The 22,398-nt window shown below is 38.3% G+C and overlaps 1 protein-coding gene across 8 annotated transcripts in view; it reads left to right on the top strand.

The window, feature by feature from the left end:
* Nucleotides 1-22,398, top strand: part of KNTC1 (kinetochore associated 1) — a 91,162-nt gene that overhangs the window by 330 nt on the left and 68,434 nt on the right. For 6 of the 8 annotated variants that reach the window (XM_077875438.1, XM_077875440.1, XM_077875439.1 and 3 more), the window contains exons 1-14: nucleotides 1-187; nucleotides 2,751-2,921; nucleotides 11,231-11,351; nucleotides 13,688-13,803; nucleotides 14,155-14,233; nucleotides 15,698-15,775; nucleotides 16,651-16,685; nucleotides 17,061-17,171; nucleotides 18,426-18,519; nucleotides 18,882-18,934; nucleotides 19,151-19,266; nucleotides 19,601-19,652; nucleotides 20,969-21,067; nucleotides 22,311-22,354. In XM_077875438.1, the coding sequence (XP_077731564.1) occupies nucleotides 2,793-2,921; nucleotides 11,231-11,351; nucleotides 13,688-13,803; nucleotides 14,155-14,233; nucleotides 15,698-15,775; nucleotides 16,651-16,685; nucleotides 17,061-17,171; nucleotides 18,426-18,519; nucleotides 18,882-18,934; nucleotides 19,151-19,266; nucleotides 19,601-19,652; nucleotides 20,969-21,067; nucleotides 22,311-22,354 (1,127 nt within the window). In that variant the 5' untranslated portion in view covers nucleotides 1-187; nucleotides 2,751-2,792. Of the gene's footprint in view, nucleotides 188-283; nucleotides 648-2,750; nucleotides 2,922-11,230; nucleotides 11,352-13,687; nucleotides 13,804-14,154; nucleotides 14,234-15,697; nucleotides 15,776-16,650; nucleotides 16,686-17,060; nucleotides 17,172-18,425; nucleotides 18,520-18,881; nucleotides 18,935-19,150; nucleotides 19,267-19,600; nucleotides 19,653-20,968; nucleotides 21,068-22,310; nucleotides 22,355-22,398 lie in introns of those variants that run through there. The other 2 variants (XM_077875435.1, XM_077875434.1) reach the window with 2 other exon arrangements.

Genomic DNA, 22,398 nt, shown 5'->3' with positions numbered 1-22,398 from the left:
CAACGTCCTCTTTCGATTCTAAAGCAGTTTTGGCCCCTTCCGGCCGCTGTAAAAGGGGTTGGGCCTAGTGTTCTCCCGCCAATTTAAATCCGTGGGCTCTAGACCCTGAAGATATTAGGGACAGTTGTGGGCGGCGGGAAGAGGAGTGGTTTATTTGAGTGTTCTGCTTTAGGTTCTTCAGTTGCAGGTGAGGAGGGGGAAATGCGCTGCTGTAGAGATGCGGGGGGTGGGTTCAGGTCGAAGTAACAGCGACCTCAGCTAAGTTTGGGGGTTTTCTCATCAAGACCGCTGGCGGGAGAGGGTTTGAAGTCGGTTCTTGCTGGTCGGTTGTCCAGCTGGGGAAGTTTGTGCTTGGGGGCCTGACACTCATTTCGCTTAATTCGCTAATCGGTTCTTCACCCAGCAACTCGACTGATTTCAAATCGTTAACCAAATCAGGTCACTCGTGTGCTTAGTGTCTTTCCCCTGTAGCAGCGACCATAAAAACCCAACCTTGAAGTCGACCATTCGTTTAGCTTCTTCATTATTTCCATTTTTGCTGAGGCCCGGCAGCCGTCCCAAACTCGTTACAGCCTCTGAGCCTTTGCACTCGGCTTGCATCTCTGTTCTCCGCGAACAGCTCTTGGAATCTTTCCTTTCCCTACCAGGTACTTCTCATGCGACCCCCCCCGCCCCCCAAACTGAGCATCGTTTCGTTCAAAACCTTTGGTACTGTTTGTAATTATGCACTTATATAACAGTTAATAGGCGTGAATTTGAATCTTCTCTAACTATTGACTCGCTTTAGGTGACCTTGGCTATTTTTTTTTTTTTAAGACTTTTGTTTATTCATGAGAGGGAGAGAGGCAGAGAGAGAAGCAGGCGCCATACAGGGAGCCCAACGCGGGACTCGATCCTGGGACTCCAGGATCACACCCCGGGCCGAAGGCAGGCGCTAAACCGCTGAGCCACCCAGGGATCCCCTACCTTGGCTATTTATTTCATACCTGGCTTGTGTCTCTCTGCTTTAAGATGGATTGTTGTGCCGATTAAATTAGTAAAGCACTGAAAATTATCTTGCATATTCAATACATATTAACTAATTTAAAAAAAATTATTCATGAGAGGGGCAGAGACCTAGGCAGAGGGAGAAACAGGCTCCCTGTGGGGAGCCTGATACGTACTGGATCCCAGGCCCCCAGGGTCACGACCTGAGCCAAAGGCAGACACTCAACTACTGAGCACCCAGGTGCCTCACATGTTAACTATTTTATTTGACCTTCCTAAACGAATATAAACTTCATAATGGTAAAGGCCTTTTCTGTCTTCTGGGCTGTATTCCTACTCCTAGAAAGAACAGTGCCTGGCACAAAGTAGACATCAATAAACATTTGTTGAACAACTGACTGTGACAGTACTTGAAGGTTGATAATATTTCTCTGTTGTTTTCAGATGTGGGACATAGAGACCTGTAAAAATTCACCCCAACTTGTCCCTCCTGTCTTAATTTCTTCCCAAATCCCACCCAAACACTGGCCACTAGAATTACTGTCTATTCTAACATTGTTTTATACCCTTGCTCACATTCTTGGTAAGAACTCTTTTCCTATATTTAAAAACATATGACCGTAGCCTAAATGTTACCTGCTTCCACTAATGAATATAATAAATTACCTAACACTTAATATTGAGTGCTTACCATGAACCAAACATTGTTCTGTAAATATTAAAAACTTATAACCTTTGCTTATAGGTACAGCTATATTTTCCTATTACAGAGAATTAAGGAACAGAAAGGTTACATTGCTTGCTCAAGGACAAGTAGTTGTAAATAAAAAGTACCTTTCCTGTGCTGTGTAATAAAATTTTGTTTTATTATTTTTTAGAGATTTTATTTATTCATTAGAGACACACACACAGAGAGAGGCAGAGACACAGGCAGAGGGAGAAGCAGGCTCCATGCAGGGAGCCCGATGTGGGACTCAGTCCTGGGTCTCCAGGATCATGCCCTGGGCTGAAGGCGGTGCTAAACCACTGAGACACCTGGACTGCCCTGGGCATATTCTTTGGTTCAGTCAGAAACCAAATCCAATTCTTCCCCTTTCCCCTTACCATTTTCATTTACTGAACAATACTAGAAACATTAATGGATATTTTGAAAAGTTCATCTGGAACCTTAACCATCCTAAGATACCCCATATAGTCTGACTTTAGAGCTTCCACTGTTTATCTCTATATTGCTTAAAGGTGTATTTCAAATGAAGACGTTATAATTTTAAGCTAGGCACACAAAATACTGGAAGCTCTAGGATACATTGGTGAGATCAGATTGGTCTGTGTTCCTAAACTAATACATTTTTCTCTGATGATTATTATAGTTAGTTCCATTTATCTTATTGGTTGAAGTATGTGGTGACTCGGGATCCCTGGGTGGCGCAGTGGTTTGGCACCTGCCTTTGGCCTAGGGCGTGATCCTGGGGACCCGGGATCGAATCCCATGTCAGGCTCCCAGTTCATGGAGCCTGCTTCTCCCTCTGCCTCTGTCTCTGCCTCTCTCTCTCACTGTGTGCCTATCATTAAAAAAAAAAAAAAAAGTATGTGGTGACTACTGAAATCACACAGAAAAGTCAAGACACAGAAAAGTCTTGAAAAGTCTTGACTGATGTGTGTATACATACATATATGTATATTTTTTTTTACTAAACCTTTTCATTTCCCAAGGAATTGTATTCAATGCAACAATATAATTTGTTCTCTACATGTTGTCACAGGAAAAGTAGTGGTTCCTGGTTCAGGAAGACAATCTCAGAAATATGTGGAATGATATTGAGCTGTTGACAAGTGATGATACAGGAAGTGGGTACCTAAGTGTTGGCTCAAGAAAAGAACACGGAACTGCTTTATATCAAGTTGATTTGCTAGCAAAGATCACCTCTGAAAAGGTAATGATTATGATGCTGATTATTTTCATTTACAGTGCTTTTGCTGAGTGCTTAGTAAGCTCAGTAGTCACACAGTAAATGTTCTGTATATATGCATATAGCATTTTCTCAGGGAATCAAGGTTCAGTCTCATATTACTAGAAATTTCCATCTGAATTCTCCCTTCATTGTCTTAAGATCACTATATCCAAAACTGAACATTTCATAGCTTTTCTTGATATTTGGACAAATAGAATGTAAATAAACAAAGAATAGCTACACCACCTTAGAAAATAAATCATTACCACTAGACTTGAAGCCCCAATCCCATGTTCCCCCAGTACTCTACCCCTGAGTTAAGCATTCTGCTGAGGTTGATATGTATCCTTTCCATGCATTTCTTTCCACATATTAATTTTCTTCTTTTAACAATAATTCTAGGGATGCCTGGGTGTCTCAGTTGGTTAACCATCTGCCTTCAGCTCAGGTCATGATCTCGGGGTCCTGGGATCAAGCCCCACATCAGGCTGCCCACTCAGTGGAAAATCTGCTTGTCCCCCTTCTTCTGTCCCTCTCCCTATTTGTGCTCTCTCTCTCTTTCTTTCTCACAATTAAATAAATAATATCTTAAAACAGTAATTCCATTCTCAGTCCAGGCTTGAAACCTTATTTTTTGCACCTTATAGAAAATATTACAGTTTTTTTTTAACTTGGGTTTTCTTTTTTTTCAAAGATTTTATTTATTCATGAGAAACACACACATACACACACACACACACACACACACACAGAGAGAGAGAGAGAGAGAGAGAGAGAGAGAGAGAGAGGCAGAGACACAGGCAGAGGAAGAAGCAGGCTCCATGCAGGGAGCCTGATGCAGGACTCAGTCCTGGGACTCCAGGATCGTGCCCTGGGCAGAAGGCAGGCGCTAAACTGCTGAGCCACCCAGGAATCCCCTAGATTTTCTTTTTCATTTTTTTAAAATATTTTTATTTATTTATGATAGAGAGAGAGAGGCAGAGACACAGGCAGAGGGAGAAGTAGGCTCCATGCCCTGGGAGCCCAATGTGGGATTCCATCCCAGGTCTCCAGGATCACGCCCTGGGCCAAAGGCAGGCGCCAAACCGCTGCACCACCCAGGGATCCCCTAGATTTTCTTTTTCAGTAATTTGTCTGATAAATTTTTGTAAACAAAGGGTTTTTTGTAAAGAAAGTACATCTGATTTTTATTTATAGCATAGCCCAGGATCCCTTCATTTCCCTTAGTAAGTCAATGTAATATTTAATCCTCAATTAAGAAAAAAGGTTTCAATAAAAAGAAGCAAAATATTAGAGACAAGAGTTGTATCTTCTAGGGCTTGAAAGGAAGGGCCTCTTCTGAGGACCTTCATAAAGGACCTCAAATGTTGACTTTTGGCTTTTTTTCAACTGAGGTTCTATATGTATTCAAAGAAACTAGCTGATAGGATTTTTAAAAAATGTACCATTCTTTACACAGCTTGCATACTGTTGTTGGACTTTACTGCCTTAGTAGACTATGAATCACAGAATTTGTAAATGTTAATTATGAGTAGTACAAATAAATTATTTTCTTTGGTATTAAATTGTTTATTAAAAGCAAAAATTTTAATTTAAGGTATATTAAAAGTTCTGTAATGAGAAAATAGCATTTATATTTGAGAATATCAGGAGCCTCAAAACATGGAAGTGGCCTAGGCCTCTCTTGAGCTCTGAGGACTCCTGTTGAAAAATAATAGTATGTGTGTATTAAGCTTCAAATTCAGCAAAGAACTAAAATTCTCTTATTAGCTTGGAGTATCACTCATCACTCATAGCAAATACTATGTTCAAAACCCTATGCTAGGGACACCTTGGTGGCTCAGTGGTTGAATATCATCCCACGTCTAGGGATTGATCCCACGTCTGCGGATTGAGTCCTGTATCGGGCTCTCCAAGGGGAGCCTGCGTCTCCCTCTGCCTATGTCTCTACCTCTCTCTCTGTCTTTCATAAATAAATAAATAAATAAATAAATAATAAAATCTTTAAAGGGGAAAAAAAAACCCTATGCTAAACACTTAGAATATAAGGTAACCTATTATCCCATTATTTTAGGATCTTTCCTTAAAGTGAAGCCGACAGGATACCAGCCATAAAAGCTACTTAGTTGTGCAAGTCAGTATATGCTAAATATCAAATGAATGGTACAGATTTAAATGCAGTCTGAATTCAGAGGAAGGAGAGCTCATTGTGAGTGGGGACAGTTTAAAGAGTCTTTCATAAAGAAAGTAGCACTTGGGCCATTAGAGAAAGAGAAAATGGAAACACAACTTACCAAAATTTGTGAAGTGCAGCAAACGCAGTGCTTACAGGAAAATGTATAACATTGAATGTATATGTTAGGAAGAAGAGAGATCTAAAATCAATAATTTAAGTTTTTTGCTTAGGAAACTAGAAGAGCAAATGAAATCCATAGTAAGCAGAAAAGAGAGTAATGGAACAGAAATCAATGAAATTGAAAACAGGAAATCAGTAGAGAAAAATCAGTGAAACCAAAAACTATTTCTTTGAAAAGATCAGTAAAATCGGTAAGTCTCTAACCAGGCTAACTTAGAAAAAAAGAGAGAGAACACAAATTACTAATATCATGGACATTAAATGGATAATCAAGGAATTCTAAGAGCAACTCTATGCCCATAAATATGATAACCTCATGATATGGACCACGTCCTTGAAAGACATAATCTTCCAAAACTCACACAAGAAGAATTAGACAATCTGAATAGCCTCCTATCTATCAAAGAAATTATATGAGTAATTAATAACCTTCCAAAACCAGTCCCAGAAAGAACCAGTCCAAATCCCAGATGAGTTCACTGGTGAATTCTACCAAACATTTAGGGAAGAAATATACCAGTTTTCTACAATCTCAGAAGATAGAAGCAGAGGGAATACTTTCTAACTCATTCAATAAGCCCAGCATTACCCTAACACCCAAACCAGGCAAAGACGTTACAAGAAAACTATAGGCCAGTATTTCTCATGAACAGAAATGCAAAATTCCTCACAAAACACTATAATATATATGTGTGTATATATATATATATCTCTCAACAGATTAAAGAAAAGTCACATACTCCTATCAGTAAATGAAAAAAAGCATTTGAAAAAATCTAACAATCATGATAAAAACTCTCAGTAAACTAGGAATAGAAGGCCGCTTACTCCATTTGATAAAGAATATTTATAAAAAACCTGCAGCTGACATCATACTTAATGGGAAGAAACTAGAAACTTTCCCAGCAAGATCAGAACAAGGCAATGATATCCTTCTCACTACTCTACTCCTTTTCAACATCATACTGGAAGTCCCAGCTAATTCAATAAGAAAAGGAAATAAGAGATATACGGACTGGGAAGAAAGAAAACTGTCTTTGTTCACATATGATTGTCTATGTAGAAAATATGAAATAATTGACCAAAAAAACTCCTGAAACTAAAACAATTATAGCAAGATTGCAGGATATAAGGTTAATATGCAAAAGTCAGCTGCTTTCCTACATGCCAGAAATGAACAAATGGAATTTGACATTAAAAACACAATAAAGGGGGATCCCTGGGTGGTTCAGCGGTTTAGCGCCTGCTTTTGGCCCAGGGTGTGATCCTGGATTCCCGGGATCAAGTCTCGCGTCGGGCTCCCAGCATGGAGCCTGCTTCTCCCTCCTCCTGTGTCTCTGCCTCTCTCTCTCTCTCTCTCTCTCTCTCTCTATGTCTATCATAAATAAATAAATCTTAAAAAAAAAACAACAACACAATAAAGGGGATCCCTAGGTGACTCAGTGGTTTAGCGCCTGCCTTTGGCCCAGGGTGTGGTCCTGGAGTCTCGGGATGGAGTCCCACGTTGGGCTCCCGGCATGGAGCCTGCTCCTCCCTCTGCCTGTGTCTCTGCCTCTCTCTCTCTATGTCTATCACGAATAAATAAATAAATAAATCTTTAAAAAAAATAAAAACACAATAAAAAATAATCTTTGTGACCTTGGATCAGGCAAATCCTTCTTACATGTGATGCTAGAAGCACAAGTAACAAAAAAATAAATTGGACTTCATCAGAATTAAAAGCTGTGTTTCATAGGACACAGTCCAGAAAGTAAAAAAGACAATTCACAGAATGGGAGAAAATATTTAGGGCAGCTGGGGTGGCTCAATGGTTTAGCGCCGCCTTCGGCCCAGGGTGTGATCCTAGAGACCCAGGATCAAGTCCCACGCCAGGCTCCCTGCATGGAGCCTGCTTCTCCCTCTGCCGGTGTCTCTGCCCCGCCACTCCCCCCCCCCACCCCGTGTCTCTCATGAATAAGTAAATAAAATCTTATAGTAACTATAAAAACTAAACTATAACTAAAAAAAATTTATAGATGACAAGGAACTTATATCCAAAAAAATATGAAGAACTTCAAACCTAATCATAAAAAGACAAATAACTTAGTTAAAAAATGGGCCAAACATGCTCCAAAGTCATTGTCCGATTTCTCACTGTGATGATGAAGCATGGTTACATTGGCGAATTTGGAATCATCGATGATCACAGAGCTGGGAAAATTGTTGTGAACCTCACAGGCAGGTTAAACAAGTGTGGAGTGATCAGCCCCAGATTTGATGTACAACTGAAAGATCTAGAAAAATGGCAGAATAACCTGCTCCCATCCTGCCAGTTTGGTTTCATTGTACTGACAACCTCAGCTGGCATCATGGACCATGAAGAAGCAAGACGAAAACACACAGGAGGGAAAATCCTGGGATTCTTTTTCTAGGGATGTAATTCATACGTGCAAATAAAATGCCTCAGTGGACTCTGGTGCTTCACTTGGTTGTTTTGAAGTTTACAGCAGAGTAGCAAGAGCATCTGCAGCTGTGTACAGCCTTCATGTTCATTGGGGGATGCTGTTTCCCGAAGTGAACAAGGAAGTCTTGACTTGTGATAACTCACACCATCATGCTCATGGTTCACCAGAGGAGGTTGTATCTATCTCTGAATAGCTGAATCTGGGTTGAGGTCCAGGTGATGATGCTTTCCCTTCCAGGGTCTTACATTAACCCTGGAAGAAGTGATGCTGTTCTGTTTTTAGCTTGACAATACACATTTCATCCACTGTTGTTAACTGCCCTAAAAACTATGACCTGGCTACAGTTAACTGTGTAAGTGGTCATAAGGAAGCAGGCAGGAAGCAGACTACAGCTCACAGCTCACTAAGATGCATCAAAGTACATTTGGCTGGCCTGTCAGTAACATTTTAGCAGTATGTGTTTGTAAGATGTCATTTAGAAAACTGAAACTTCTTTTAAAAACTTGTTTCACTGTAAACCTCTCACAAATGTATTCCTGGAATTGGGAAGAATTGGTTGCTCGGCCACTTTACCTGGGGGAATGCTTGTAAAGAACTCAGCCACCAAAGAGGGTAGGGTGGCTTCTGTGAAGTACACCAAGGCTCCCTACTCCTTCTTTGTAAGCAGTGCTGTCCGGTAATGTAACAAGAGCCACATGTAAGTAACTTTCTAGGAGTTACATTAAATAAGTAAAGAAAAAAAAATGGGCCAAAGACCCTAATACACACCTCCCCAAAGAAGATATACAGATGATAAGCATATGAAAACGTGCTTCACATCTTGTCATCAAGGAAGTTCAATTTAAGACAATCCTGAGGGGCACCTGGCTGGCTCATTTGGAAGAACACATGACTCTTGATTTTGGGGTTGTGAGTTTTAGCCCCATGCTGGGTGTAGAGATTACTAAAAAAATAAATTTAAAAAAAAGTAAAAATAAAACAGTCATGAGATACCACTGCATAACTATCAGAATGGCCAATATGAACAACACTGACAATCAGGATGTGAAACAATAGGAACTCTTATTCAGTGCTGGTGGAAATACAAAATGGTGCAGCTACTTTTGAAGACAGTGGGGCAGTTTCTCAAAAAAAATGAAACATACCATACAATACCAACAAAGTGGTTGCACTCCACAGTATTTACCCTAAGGAGTTGAAACTTACATCTACACAAGAACCTGCACATGGATATTTGTAGAAGCTTTATTTAAAATTGGCATAACTTAGGGCAACCCGGGTGGCTCAGCAGTTTAGCACTGTCTTCAGCCCAGGGCCTGGTCCTGGAGACCCACGATCAAGTCCTACATCGGGTCTCCTGCATGGAGCCTGCTTCTCCCTCTGCCTGTGTCTCTGCATCTCTCTCTCTCTCTCTCTGTGTCTCTCATAAATAAATAAATAAATAAATAAATAAATAAATAAATAAATAAAATCTTAAAAAAAATAAAAAAAATAAAATTGGCATAACTTGGAATCAACCTAGATATCTTTCAGTTGGTGAATGGATAAACTGGTACATCCAGACAATGAAATATTCAGCACTGAAAACAAATGAGCTATGAAGCCATAGGAAGATGTGGAGGAAACTTAAATGTCTATTGCTAAGTGAAAGAAATCAATCTAAAACTATGGACACAGTGATAAGATCAATGGTTAGAGAAGATTAGAGGTTGAGGGGAAGAGGGACGTGAGCCCAGGATTTTTAGGGCAGTGAAATTACTCTATAAGAATGACAGATAAATGTCATTATACATGTGTTCAGACCCACAGAGGGTACAATAGGAATAACGAATTATAATGTAAACTATGGACTCTGGGTGATCATGTGTCAGTTGTAACAAATGTACCATCTGGTAGGGGATGTTGATAGTGGGGAAGACTGTCCATGTGTAGAGGCTGGGGATATGTGGGAACTCTCTATATCTTCCTCTCAATTCTGCTGTGAACCTAAAACTGCTCTTAAAAAATAGTCTTGGTGTGTCAGGGTGGCTCAGTTTGTTGGGCATCTGCCTTCAGCTCAGATCATGATCCTGGAGTCCCTGGATCAAGCCTCATGTCAGGCTCCTGCTCAGTGAGGAGTTCACTTCTCCCTCTACCCCTGCCCCTCCCTGCTTGTGTTCTCTCTCTCTCTCTCTCAAATAGTAAAATCTAAATAAAATGTTTAAAAAGCCTTTAAAAAAGAAGAGGAGGGGGAAGAGCTGTCCAAGCAGAGAGAACTGAATGGGTACTTACCCAGGAAAGTATAGCTTAGATCCTTCTCTGCAGTGGTTTGGTGTAACTTCTTATTATTAGAAGAAGAAAGTTAAAAAGTATAAGAGGCATCAGAATGTGGTGGCATTTTCAAGAATTTCACCCGGAGAAGTTGACTGTTGAAACAGGCACGAAATGAACTGACTAGATTAAAACCTAGCCAGGGAAGAATAAGAACATTTATATATATATATATATATATATATATATATATATATATATATAAAATTATCTATCTATTTATGATTTTATTTATTCATGAGAGACACAGAGAGAGAGAGAGAGGCAGAGACACAGGCAGAGGGAGAAGCAGGCTCCATGCAGGGAGCCCGATGTGGGACTTGATCCCAGGTCCCGAGGATCACATTCTGGGCTGAAGACAGGTGCTAAACCACTGAGCCACCCAGGCGTCCCTAAGAACATTTATTGAGCATATATTATAAATAGGGCTATCTTTTAAGTCTTCACACAAATTCATTCATTTAATCCTCATATAAGCCAGCATTATAGGTATTATTTTTGTTATTATTCTTGTTTTACAGGAGAGTCAGTTGAGGCATTTGCCTCAAAATTACTCAGCTAGCAAGTGACCAAGCATTGTCATTAAGTTATACTTTCTCCAACTGCTTCAAGATGCATTTGTGTGCAGAGCTCCAATTACCAGAAGCTGAAAACTGGAGATTCCTATTTGGCTTGCAGAGTATTTTTTAAAATACTGACTTGGCTGCCAATATTTAAAACTCAGAACATTTCACATAAAGATGCAGTTTTCTTGGCAAATTGGGTGTGGCCATGCCAGGATTGCATTTCCACCAGGCATTAATCTGTTTCTGCTCTCTTTATTGTCTGTGGGGCTGTGAGCCCTCCAGTTCACATCCCACCCCCAAGCTCCCATCATATCTCATACACTAAGACTTTGTGCCAGTCTCGACTCATTCATTTATTTTGATGCCTGCCGCCTCCTACAGGCCTAAGATCCACCCTTGCCCTTTCCTAGCAATCTTGGACTGTTTCCCTATTTTGGACTCTGAATGGATTCACAATATACCATAGAAAGAAAAACTTGGCTAATTAGATATATGGACTAAAGAAAAAAGTTAATTTTTAAATGTGGGTATTTGGGTGTATGATGATACTTTTGGTAAGTATTGTTAAAAGTGTGTAAAAATGTTTTATTGTACTCTTGCTTTTCCCTCCCACAGGCCTCATTAAATCCAAAGATACAAGCATGCAGCTTAAGTAATGGGTTTATTATTGTAGTGGACCAATCAGTGATACTGCTTGACAATGTTTGTAGATTGCTTCAACTGCATCTTATATTTGGTAAGTCTAATGTAGTACAATAAAATAAATTGGAAGTTTTTACTTCCAATAAATTTCTACTGCATTGCCTTTTCTTTACTCTGTTATTTCTAAGACTTTCAATTGGACTGATTTAAAGAAATTAATCTCAAGTGTCTTTTTTGTGCTGAGTACTAGATGCAAGGGATCCTGAGATGAACCCTCTTCTCAGTAAATCTAAGGGGTATGTGTATGTTTAAGTACATATAAAGCAACAATTAACTCTACTTGCATTTTTTTTCAAGATTTTATTTATTTGACACAGAGAGAAAGCACAAGCAGGGGAAGTAGCAGAGAGAGAGGAAGAAGCAGGGCTCCCTACCGAGTAGGAAGCACAGTGTGGGGCTCGATCCCAGGACTCTGGGATCATGACCTAAGCTGAAGATAGACACTTAACACTGATCACCTTAAGTGATCTGTGATCACTTAATCACAGATCACTTAATCACCCAGGCACCCTGCATGGTTTTCTATATTATAATATTGTGGAATCCAGTTGAGCCCAATTTTGTTCAAGTTCCTGAATCTTGTACATAATTTCAATATCAACAGATAATTTTTTTTTAAGATTTTATTTACTTATTCGTGAGAGACACAGAGACAGAGACATAGGCAGAGGGAGAAGCAGGCTCCATGCAGGGAGCATGACGTGGGACTCGCTCCCGGGACTCCAGGATCACGCCCTGGGCTGAAGGCAGGCACTAAACCGCTGAGCCACCCAGGCATCCCCATCAACAGATATTTGAATAATATTAGAATATATATAGCTCTCTAGGAGCACCTGCATGGCTCAGCTGGTTAAGCCTCTGACTTGATCCCAGAACCCTAGGATCAAGCCTCGCTTCAGGCTTCCTGCTCAATGGGGAGTCTGCCTCTTCCTTTGCCCCTCCCAACTGCTCATGCATACCTTGTCTCTCTTGAATAAATAAAATAAATTAAATCTTGGGACACCTGGGTGGCTCAGAGGTTGAGCATCTGCCTTTGGCCCAGGGCACAATCCTGGAGACCCGGGATCGAGTCCCACATCGGGCTCCCAGTGCATGGAGCCTGCTTCTCCCTCTGCCTGTGTCTCTGCCTCTCTCTCTTTCTCTCTCTCTCATGAATAAATAAATAAAATCTTTAAACAAAACAAAACAAATATGGATGTACAGTTTAGGTATATGCAAATATGGATATAAGACTAAATTAAGGGAGGAGTCACTAATTATGCTGGAAAATAGGTGAAAACATTGTGGACATTTTTTCTGAAATTTTGAGAGATGGTTGAAGTGTTTAAGAACTTAGACAACAGAAGAGGAATCAGAAGGTATGCATGTGAGATGGCAATCTTGATTACAATATGGAGGCAAGGAACTCTTATTTTGTAAAATTTAATGTATCTACCCTGAATGTTCTACAAGCTTCAAAATTTCACCATGAAATAGTGGGCTGTGTTAATGTGTAATACATTTGTGGGAAGTCTTTGTTTATGCCTCACCTTATCCAAGGGGGCTACCCTGAGCACTCCAATTAGTGCTGTGCAATATGCATGGCTCATCCAAGCTATCTTTCCCTGCTCTACTTTTATTTTTTTTTTTCAGAGAATTTACCACCTTCTTACATGTCATATAATTTATTATGCTCTAATTGTTTGTCATCTATTTCTGCCTTGGGATTTAAGCTCCATGAAGGTGGGACTCTTTTGTTACTATTCTCAGATATATGCAAAAGGCCTGGAACACTGCCTTAGCATGTACTAAGTGCTCAGTAAATATTTGTTGACTAAAGAGTAACTTTTTTTTTAAAGATTTTATTTATTTATTCGTGAGAGACACACAGAAAGAGAGAGAGAGAGAGAGAGGCAGAGACCTAGGCAGAGGGAGATGCAGGCTCCATGCTGGGAACCTGATATGGGACTCAATCCCCGATCTCCAGGATCACACTCTGGGCTGAAGGCCGTGCTTAACCACTGAGCCACACAGGCTGACCAAGAGTAACATTTAAAAAAAAAATTTTTTTTTTTTTAATTTATTTATGATAGTCACACAGAGAGAGAGAGAGGCGGAGACATAGGCAGAGGGAGAAGCAGGCTCCATGCACCGGGAGCCCGACGTGGGACTCGATCCCGGGTCTCCAGGATCGCGCCCTGGGCCAAAGGCAGGCGCCAAACCGCTGCGCCACCCAGGGATCCCCCTAAAAAAAAATTTTAATTACCACCTTTTGGACATATTTAAGAAAAGCTTGAATAGTTGAGTTTTAATGACAAAATTTGCACATTTTTGTGTACTGAAAATAAATATTTTTGAAGGAAGCTTGTAACTTTGATTTGTAATTTTCAGATACCAAAGTGGATGTAGTTGGCCTATGTCAAGAAGGAAAGTTTCTTTTGGTTGGGGAGAGAAGTGGCAATTTACATCTTATTCATGTAACATCAAAGCAAACATTACTCACTAATGTAAGAAACTGTTATATTTTTCATTTTTGTCACTTAAATTTGAAAGTACCTCTGAGACAACTAAAACTGTAGCAAACCATTATTTAATTTTTTAATTGAAAGAATAATATTCTTTATATTAAATTTTAAAATTCTACCTTATATGAAGTAAATGCAAATTTGAAAAATTAAGCTTTGAATATATTCCTACTATGTTTGTCCAAAATAGTTTTTCATTTTAAAACTAAAATATTTCGGATATAGGCAGAATTATTGCTAATGGTCATCAATAATATCAGGTTTGAAAAAATATAATCCTTGATTGTATTTTTCTGGGCTTAATCTTATCATTTGAAATGAATTTGCAATTAGGCTTTTCTTCAGAAAGCTAATGATGAAAATCAGTGTACTTACCGGAATCTTGTTATTGAGAAGGACAGCTCAAGTGAAGGTAAGTGTTTTGAATTTTTCTTTAATGTCTAGAGGACATATATAACCAATAAAAAAATAATATTTATAGTTAAGAAATTATATGAATTCATCTTTATGCCTCCTATATTACTTATTATATATATTATTTATATATATTAAATTTTCTAGTGATTCAAGTAATATTATTATAAGAAATAAGTTTTTGTATTTTATTTTGTTTTAGTTTGTTTTAAAATTTTATTTATTTATTTGATAGAGAGCATGCACACACACAAGCAGGGGGAACAGCAGAGGGAGAGGGAGAAGCAAGGCTCCTCACTAAGGAGCCTGATATGGGGCTTGAACCCAGGACCCTGGGATCATGAGCTAAGCCAAAGGCAGACACTTAACTGACTGAGCCACCCAGGTGCCCCAAGTTTTTGTATATTAGTTCTTTTCAGGGGCTTATTTATTATTTTTAAAAGATTTTATTTATTCATGAGAGACACGGAAAGAGGCAGAGACATAGGCAGAGGGAGAAGCAGGCTCCCTGCAGGAGTCTGATGCAGGACTGGATCCCATGACTCTGGGATCATAACCTGAGCCAAAGGCAGATGCTCAACCATTGAGCCACCCCGGTGCCCCTCTTTTCAGGGGTTTAAATATACTTCCTGAACTTAATATTCTAAATTCATTTTTATAGTTTTAAGAGTTCTTTTTTTTTTTTTTTTTTAAGATTTTATTTATTTATTCATGAGAGACACACACACACACAGAGGCAGAGATACAGGCAGAGGGAAAAGCAGGCTCCATGCAGGGAGCCCAACATGGGACTTGATCCTGGGTCCCTAGGATCAGGTCCTGGCCTGAAGGCAACACTAAACTGCTGAGCCACTCGGGCTGCCCAGTTTTAAGAGTTCTATAGATTACCAAGGAGACATATTTTTTTTAAATGTTTTTGTAGGTTTCAACATATTTATCATATTTTTATTTCAACAAATGTTAACTGGACCTTAATTTAATATATCTGAGGGTTTTTTTTTTTTTCCTGTTAAGTGAAGTTTATAAAGGTTTCAAAGAAGTTAGCATTATTTTTACAAATGACTTACTTATTCTTTCTAAATAAGCTTTATCTGTGTCATTACCATATTATTTGATAATTAGAATTTAAGTGAGCAAATTGACATGTTTTTAAGGCCTTAAATTTTCTTTTTAAGATTTATTTATTTGCTTGAGAGAGAGAAAAAGAGTGTGGGAGTGCTTGAGCATGGTCGGGGGCGGAGGGCAGAGGAAGAGGAATAGAGAGTCTCAGGCAGACTCTACCCTGAGTGTGGAGCCCAATGCAGGGCTTGATCTCATGACTCTGAGATCATGATTTGAACTGAAACCTAGAGTCAGGCACTTAACTGGACGCTTAACTGACTGCACCACCTAGGCACCCCAAACACTTAAATTTTATGTCCATGCACCTGTTAGAGAAACTGGCTTGATTTTATTTCAATAGGTACCTATTATATGCTGCTGCTTACAAACAATGGATTTTTTTACATTACAAATCTTCAACTTTTAAAAATTCAACAAGGTAAGTAATGGATTTTTTTTATTATTATTGATTTGCAGCAATATTTCTTATTAGTTTTTTGGGTAAAATTTTAAATATTCTCTTTAAGAATATTAGTTTAGTTTAATTAGATTCTATAATACTGCGTATACTTTTGAGTATTCACATATTGCTTAATTTTCACTATTAAGGCTGTGACAGGATCTAAAGAAATGTACATTGTTTACAGCCTTCGAGAAGTTCATGGCTTAGTTGGGGAGACAAGATACACACTAGCAGAGTAAATGCTTTTTGATGGAATGAATGCACCTGGAAACTGAAATGATTATATAAACACGTTAATACAGGCGATAATCCATAGAATGTGCTAAGTGAGTGGTATGGACCATACATCCTTCTGAGCTGGGAAAGGTTGAGGGCATGTGTTCAACAAATATTTTTTCATAATCTTCGTGCCACGAATATACAAAGTCCTGGGGATACCACCAGACATAGGTCTTCATAGTTTAATGAAGGAACCAGACAAGTAAAAGAGCTCTTCCAAAGTGGTATGCAAAGTGATGAAGACTTTACAGATAGGACTTTAGAGCTTGAAGAAGAGAGTTGCATCAGGGAGAAGACCGCCTTAAGAGGGAGAAATGTGGTAAGGGAAAGTATGGAGAGGCTCTCTGGAGCCTAAGATGCAGCCTGGCTGGTGCCCTGACCATGACATGTCACCGTTTATATCAGTGGTCAAGAGCAAAATTGAAACTTCGCCACTGCTTCGTTAGCTTCCGACTAGTGTTCCTCTTACTAGGAGAATAGTGTATGTAATTTGGCCTTGACACACAAGGGTGACTTGCTTGTATTTTATAGGTTAATACTATAACTTTAGTCTGCTTTCTCCTTTCATGCAGCGATTGAGAATGTAGACTTCAATACAGCAAAAAAGGTAAGAAAAAGCCACATTGTCCTCTTGAAACTTCTATTAAGAGAGTGTTTCTGGATATTGTCTAGTGGTTGATATTTTGAGAATTAGAGTGATAAAACATTTTAGTAACATTGCCATTTAAAAGTGCATTTATGGGGGCTGGCTCCTTCAGTAGAGCATGTAATTCTTGATTTCGGGGTTGTGAATTTGAGCCCCATGTTGGGTGTAGAGATTGCTTAAATATAAAATCATTTTAAAAAGAGAGATGTATTTAAAAATAAATAAAAATAAAAATGCATTTATAACTGATTGATTTAAACTCATTTTTATCAATCTTTCCAAGGAATTTGGACTGTGGACCATATCTATGACATTCTTATTTTTTTAATTTTGCAGTTACAAGGACAAATCAAGTCTAGTTTTGTTTCTACTGAAAATTATCATACCTTTGGTTGTCTCAATCTTGTGGCTGGAGACTTAGCAAGTGAAGTTCCCGTGATAATTGGGGTAATTTTTTCTATAAAATTTAATTTTGCTTCTGAAGTATTTCTTCATTAACACATAGTTTTGGTTAAATTGGTAATTAATTTGTATTGTATAACTTAAAGATAGAAATTGTAAAATTAAGATTTTGAAATTAACTCAAGTACACCTGAGTTTCTCTGTTGGAAAACATAATGCATCTTTTTTTTTTTCTTTAATAATTATGTTATGGGGATCCCTGGGTGGCGCAGCGGTTTGGCGCCTGCCTTTGGCCCAGGGCGCGATCCTGGAGACCCGGGATCGAGTCCCACGTCGGGCTCCCTGTATGGGGCCTGCTTCTCCCTCTGCCTGTGTCTCTGCCTCTCTCTCTCTCTGTGTGTGACTATCATAAATAAATTTAAAAACATTAAAAAAAATAATTATGTTATGTGTGCTTTATTTGTCAAATATTTTTATTTTATTTTTTAAAGATTTTATTAATTTATTCATGAGAGAAAGAGAGAGAGAGAGAGAGAGAGGCAGAGACAAAGCAGAGGGAGAAGCAGGCTCCATGCAGGGAGCTTGATGTGGGACTCAATTCCCGGTCTCCAGGATCATGCCCTGGGCTGAAGGCGGTGCTAAACCACTGAGCTACCCAGGCTGCCCAGCATCTTCATTTTCACTCATTTCTACCTGAAATTTAGCATTTCTTTCAGTTATGAATCTAGGGAAAAATAACAACAAAAATCTAATTATATTCAAGAAGTAGAAAATAATTCAATATAATTACAGCATTGACAACATTTTTACCTGCCAGATTTATATTTTATATTAGGAGACGGTCACATTTATCTATTCTGTGTATCTAGTTCAGTGTTTCACAGGGTTTCCAATGATTTAAAATTAATATTAAAAAACAAAATTAATATTTTTATTAATATTAATATTTTATTTGTTTCAAAAATTTGTGGATACTTTAATGAAAAACTTAACCAAAAACTGTCTCATCTTACTGCAGGAAGTCTTAGAGTTTACCCTATATCTCTGGAGTGAGTTGCCTGAATGTGCCCGCTCCTTATTAAATATTCAGTGATAATGGCAAATAGCCCAATTTGCTATTCTTTCCATTCTGTTCTGTTGAAAGCAGACTAAGAGAGTGACTGGAAAATAAAAGTTGGGCCTGAATACATACGTATATTTTGAAATATATATATGTGTACAACTTGGGTGTTTTTACTTGAAGGAGTCTTCAGATCTAACAACCAAATTTGCAGTTGATGTGCTGTTTCACCTCTGTAGGGAACTGGTAATTGTGCATTCTCAAAATGGGAACCAGACTCTTCCAGGAAAGGAATGACAATTAAGAATGTTCTTGATGCAGAGATTATTAAAGGTAAAATAAGTTAATGAAACTACTTGGGGCCATGACTAGTGAGTTTTAATTTTCATGTCAATATGCTAAGTCTAGTGAATGGATCATTTTACCTTACTGCTCTTTGAAAGAAGCCAGATTAGTTTGATAACTGTCCACATAATTGACTGTTCTTGACCTGTTGGAATTTTTACTCTTCATTTTGGGAGCTTTACATTTTAGCGGTCATCTAAAAATATATAGAGTCAGGAATATGAGAATGGAAACTTTTTGTTTAAGTGTGGTAGTTCTGCCTTTTCATAAATAATGGTAGTTTTTTATTTAAACGTGGCTGTCTGTGACACAGAAATGTAATCTTACACACCTCGATTTCTCTCTTGTAGGTGCCAAGAAGTTCCAGTTGATAGACAATCTACTTTTTGTTCTTGATACTGGTGTATGTTTCTGATATTTCTGCTTCGTTGTTTTCATTTGGTATTATGTTAAGCAACAAAAATTTGTCAAACTTAAAAAAGACAAGGATTTTAGCTGGGGTGGATTACTATCTGGTGTGCTGTGCTTTATTTCAGTACCTATATCAAGAAATAGATGCTGCAGTGTAAGATCTTGAAATATCATTAAGAAGGTGTGTCTGAAATGTTTCTTTTTGCAGAATGTGCTGAGCATATGGGATATTTACACTCTGACTCCCATATGGAACTGGCCTTCTCTTCACATCGAAGAGTTTCTTCTTACCACCGAAGCAGATTCTCCTTCATCAGTCACGTGGTACATTATGACACTAGTAGTGATTTCCTTTCTGTTACAACCAGGTCTCTTGATCATTCATTATATGTTACATTCTAACTAACCCTGTGGACAGACTGACAGGGTAAGGACCATTCCACTGGGGGTCAAATTCATTGAGAGCAAATAGTCTGTACCAACCTCCAAATGGTTGTGTTAGAGAGTGTCAGTCGGGGCCATAAACATGAAGAAATGAGGTTCAATGTCTTCTATGGGAATCAATTTTCACCTTTTAGAATATTCCTTTGACTTAGCTTATATCTAACTTGGCAAAGTTTATTTGAGTCACTTAAACCTTCTTTCCTCTTTTATTTAGGCAAGGGATTACAAATCTCAAATTAGTAGCTCTGACAACTACTACTAATAAGGTATTTGAAAATTTTATTTCACATTTGTCCACATTATGTGTTAGATAGAAATAGCATAGCTAATATGAAAGTGGTTAAGTAGTGCCTATAGCATTTAGCTTTTTGTTGACACAGTTTTGACAAATCAAATATAATACCGCAGAGTTCTTTTTTCTTTTTTTTAAAGATTTTACTTATTTATTCATGAGAGACCGAGAGAGAGGCAGAGACATAGGCAGAAGGAGAAGCAGGCTCCCTGCAGGGAGCCTGATGCAGGACTGTGTCCCAGGACCCCAGGACCATGACCTGCACCAAAGGCAAGATGCTCAACCACTGAGCCACCCAGGTGTCCCTCTTTTTTTCTTATTAAAAAACAATGGAGGGACACTTGAGTGGCTCAGTCAGTTAAGCATCCAACTCTTGAATTCAGCTCAGGTCATGATCTCAGGGTTGTGAGATTGAGCACCATACTCAGTGCAGTCTGCTTGTTGCTCTCCCTCTGTTCCTCTCCCTACTCATGTGTTCTCTCGCTCTTTCTCTCTCTCAAATAAAGAAATAAAATCTTTTAAAAATAAATCTCAGCTCCATGGGCAGCCTGGGTGGCTCAGCAGTTTAGTGCCGCCTTCAGCCCAGGGTGTGATCCTGGAAAGCCAGGATCGAGTCCCACATTGGGCTCCCTGCATGGAGCCTGCTTCTCCCTCTCCCTGTGTCTCTGCCTCTCTTGCTCTCTCTGTGTCTCTCATGAATAAAGAAATAAAATCTTTAAATAAATAAATAAATAAATAATCTCAGCTCTAATTGGAGCATTGCAGGATTAAAAATATCCGCAAGAAAAAAAAATATCCGCAAGAAATGTTCATTAGAGTGACTCCTATTATTAGGAATTAATTTACCTTAAATATATAAATTGTAGAATGAACTTCAGGTATATGGTTTTTCATTCAAAAGATTCAGAAGATGTGGGCAGCCTGGGTGGCTCAGCAGTTTAGCGCAGCCTTCAGCCCAGGGTGTGGTCCTGGAGTCCCGGGATCGAGTCCCACGTCGGGCTTCCTGCATGGAGCCTACTTCTCCCTCTGCCTGTGTCTCTGCCTCTCTCTTTCTGTGACTCTCATGAATAAATAAAATCTTTAAAAAAAAAAAAAGATTCAGAAGATGGAATAGAGCATAATTTCATATATAACATTTAAATAATACAGTAATTAACTTAGTTATGAAATTGTCTTTTGCATTTAGCCTTGTACCGAATGTTTTAATATAGGTCCTTGATTATGAAGTACTATCTTGGTCTTGTAGATTTATATGACCTACTAAACTAATTGCTCTTCTGTTTTTCTTAGATGAAAAATCTCGTGGTTTATTCATTACCTACGATGGAAATACTGTATTCTTTGGAAGTATCTAGTATTTCATCTCTGGTCCAATCAGGAATTAGCACAGTATGTTGATGTATATTTTTTACCTTATAATAAAAACATTAAGGAGACTAAGCGGTGCCTGGCTGACTCAGTCAAAAGAGCATGTAATTCTTGATCTCAGGGTCATATGTTCGAGCCCCATGCTGGGTATAGAGTTTATTTAAATAACAAAATTATTATTATTTTTTACTTTAAGCTAAACATGAGTGGAAACTGGTGTATGTAATACCTGGATAGGTCTCATGTTTACAACTATATTTATTATCACCAGATGCTTTCAAATACACTTGCCAAAGGCCAGTCTTCATGTAAGGAAAATAAATAAGCATATTAATCAAATAAAACCTGAATCATCTACTTGTTCAGTTTTCTTTTGTCTCCACAGGAAGTATGAATGATAGTTTGGGGGGAAGGTTATTGCTTTTATGGACTTATGTTTTAATTATAATCTTTTTAAAAAAACATTCATTACATTTGTCTCACATCGTCACACACACACGTACTCTCTCTCTCTCTCTGTTTTTCCAAACCTTTGAAATTACTTGTAAGCACCATGGCGTGTTACCCCTAAATGCTTCAGCAGATCTCTCCTAAGAATAAGGGCATTCTTCTATAACGCCATTATCACTCAGAAAAATTAACATTAATACAATACTATTATGAAACATACCATCCAAATCCAGATTTTACCAGTGGTGCCAATTACTTTAAAGCTTTTTTTTTCTTCTTGATCTAGTATCTACTCAAGTATTATGCATGGAATTTTGTTGTCATGGTCACACAGTAGTCTGCTTTAATCTGCAATGGTTCCCTGTTTTTTTTTTTTTTAAGACCTTAACATTTTCCAAATCCTAGCTTGTCATGTTGTAGAATGTCCCTCTACTTGGGTTGTCATAATTAGGTGCATACTAAGCTTTCTTGACAAGGATACCACATAGGTAATACTGTATTGAACTGTGTCATATTAAGGGCCTCCTGTCCATTTGTCCTACTATTAGTGATGATAAATGTGATTACTTTGTTGGGGGCAGTTCTACCAGATTTCTCCATTGTAAGGTACTTTTTCCCCCCTTTATAATGGTTAAGTAAATTCTGTGATGTTATTTGGAGACTCCAGGAATATCCTTTTCCCCAGTGGTTTTTTTGCTGTAAATTTAGGATGCACTGATGGATAATTCTCACCTAAATCAGTGTTTTCTTAGTAACTATAAAATGAATTATTTCTGTATTTCAATTTTAAACTTTTTTTTTTTAATTGTTGTAGGATACCGTATACCTTCTGGAAGGAATTTGCAAAAATGATTCAAAGTAGGTCATATTTTGTTTTATTAAATAAGTCATTAAATAGCAGA

This window comes from Canis aureus, chromosome 27 (genome assembly GCF_053574225.1).
Source record: "Canis aureus isolate CA01 chromosome 27, VMU_Caureus_v.1.0, whole genome shotgun sequence".
In the NCBI taxonomy this organism is placed as follows: domain Eukaryota; kingdom Metazoa; phylum Chordata; class Mammalia; order Carnivora; family Canidae; genus Canis; species Canis aureus.
Note: the sequence above shows the minus strand (reverse complement) of the source record. Positions and strands in the feature narration are given on the sequence as shown.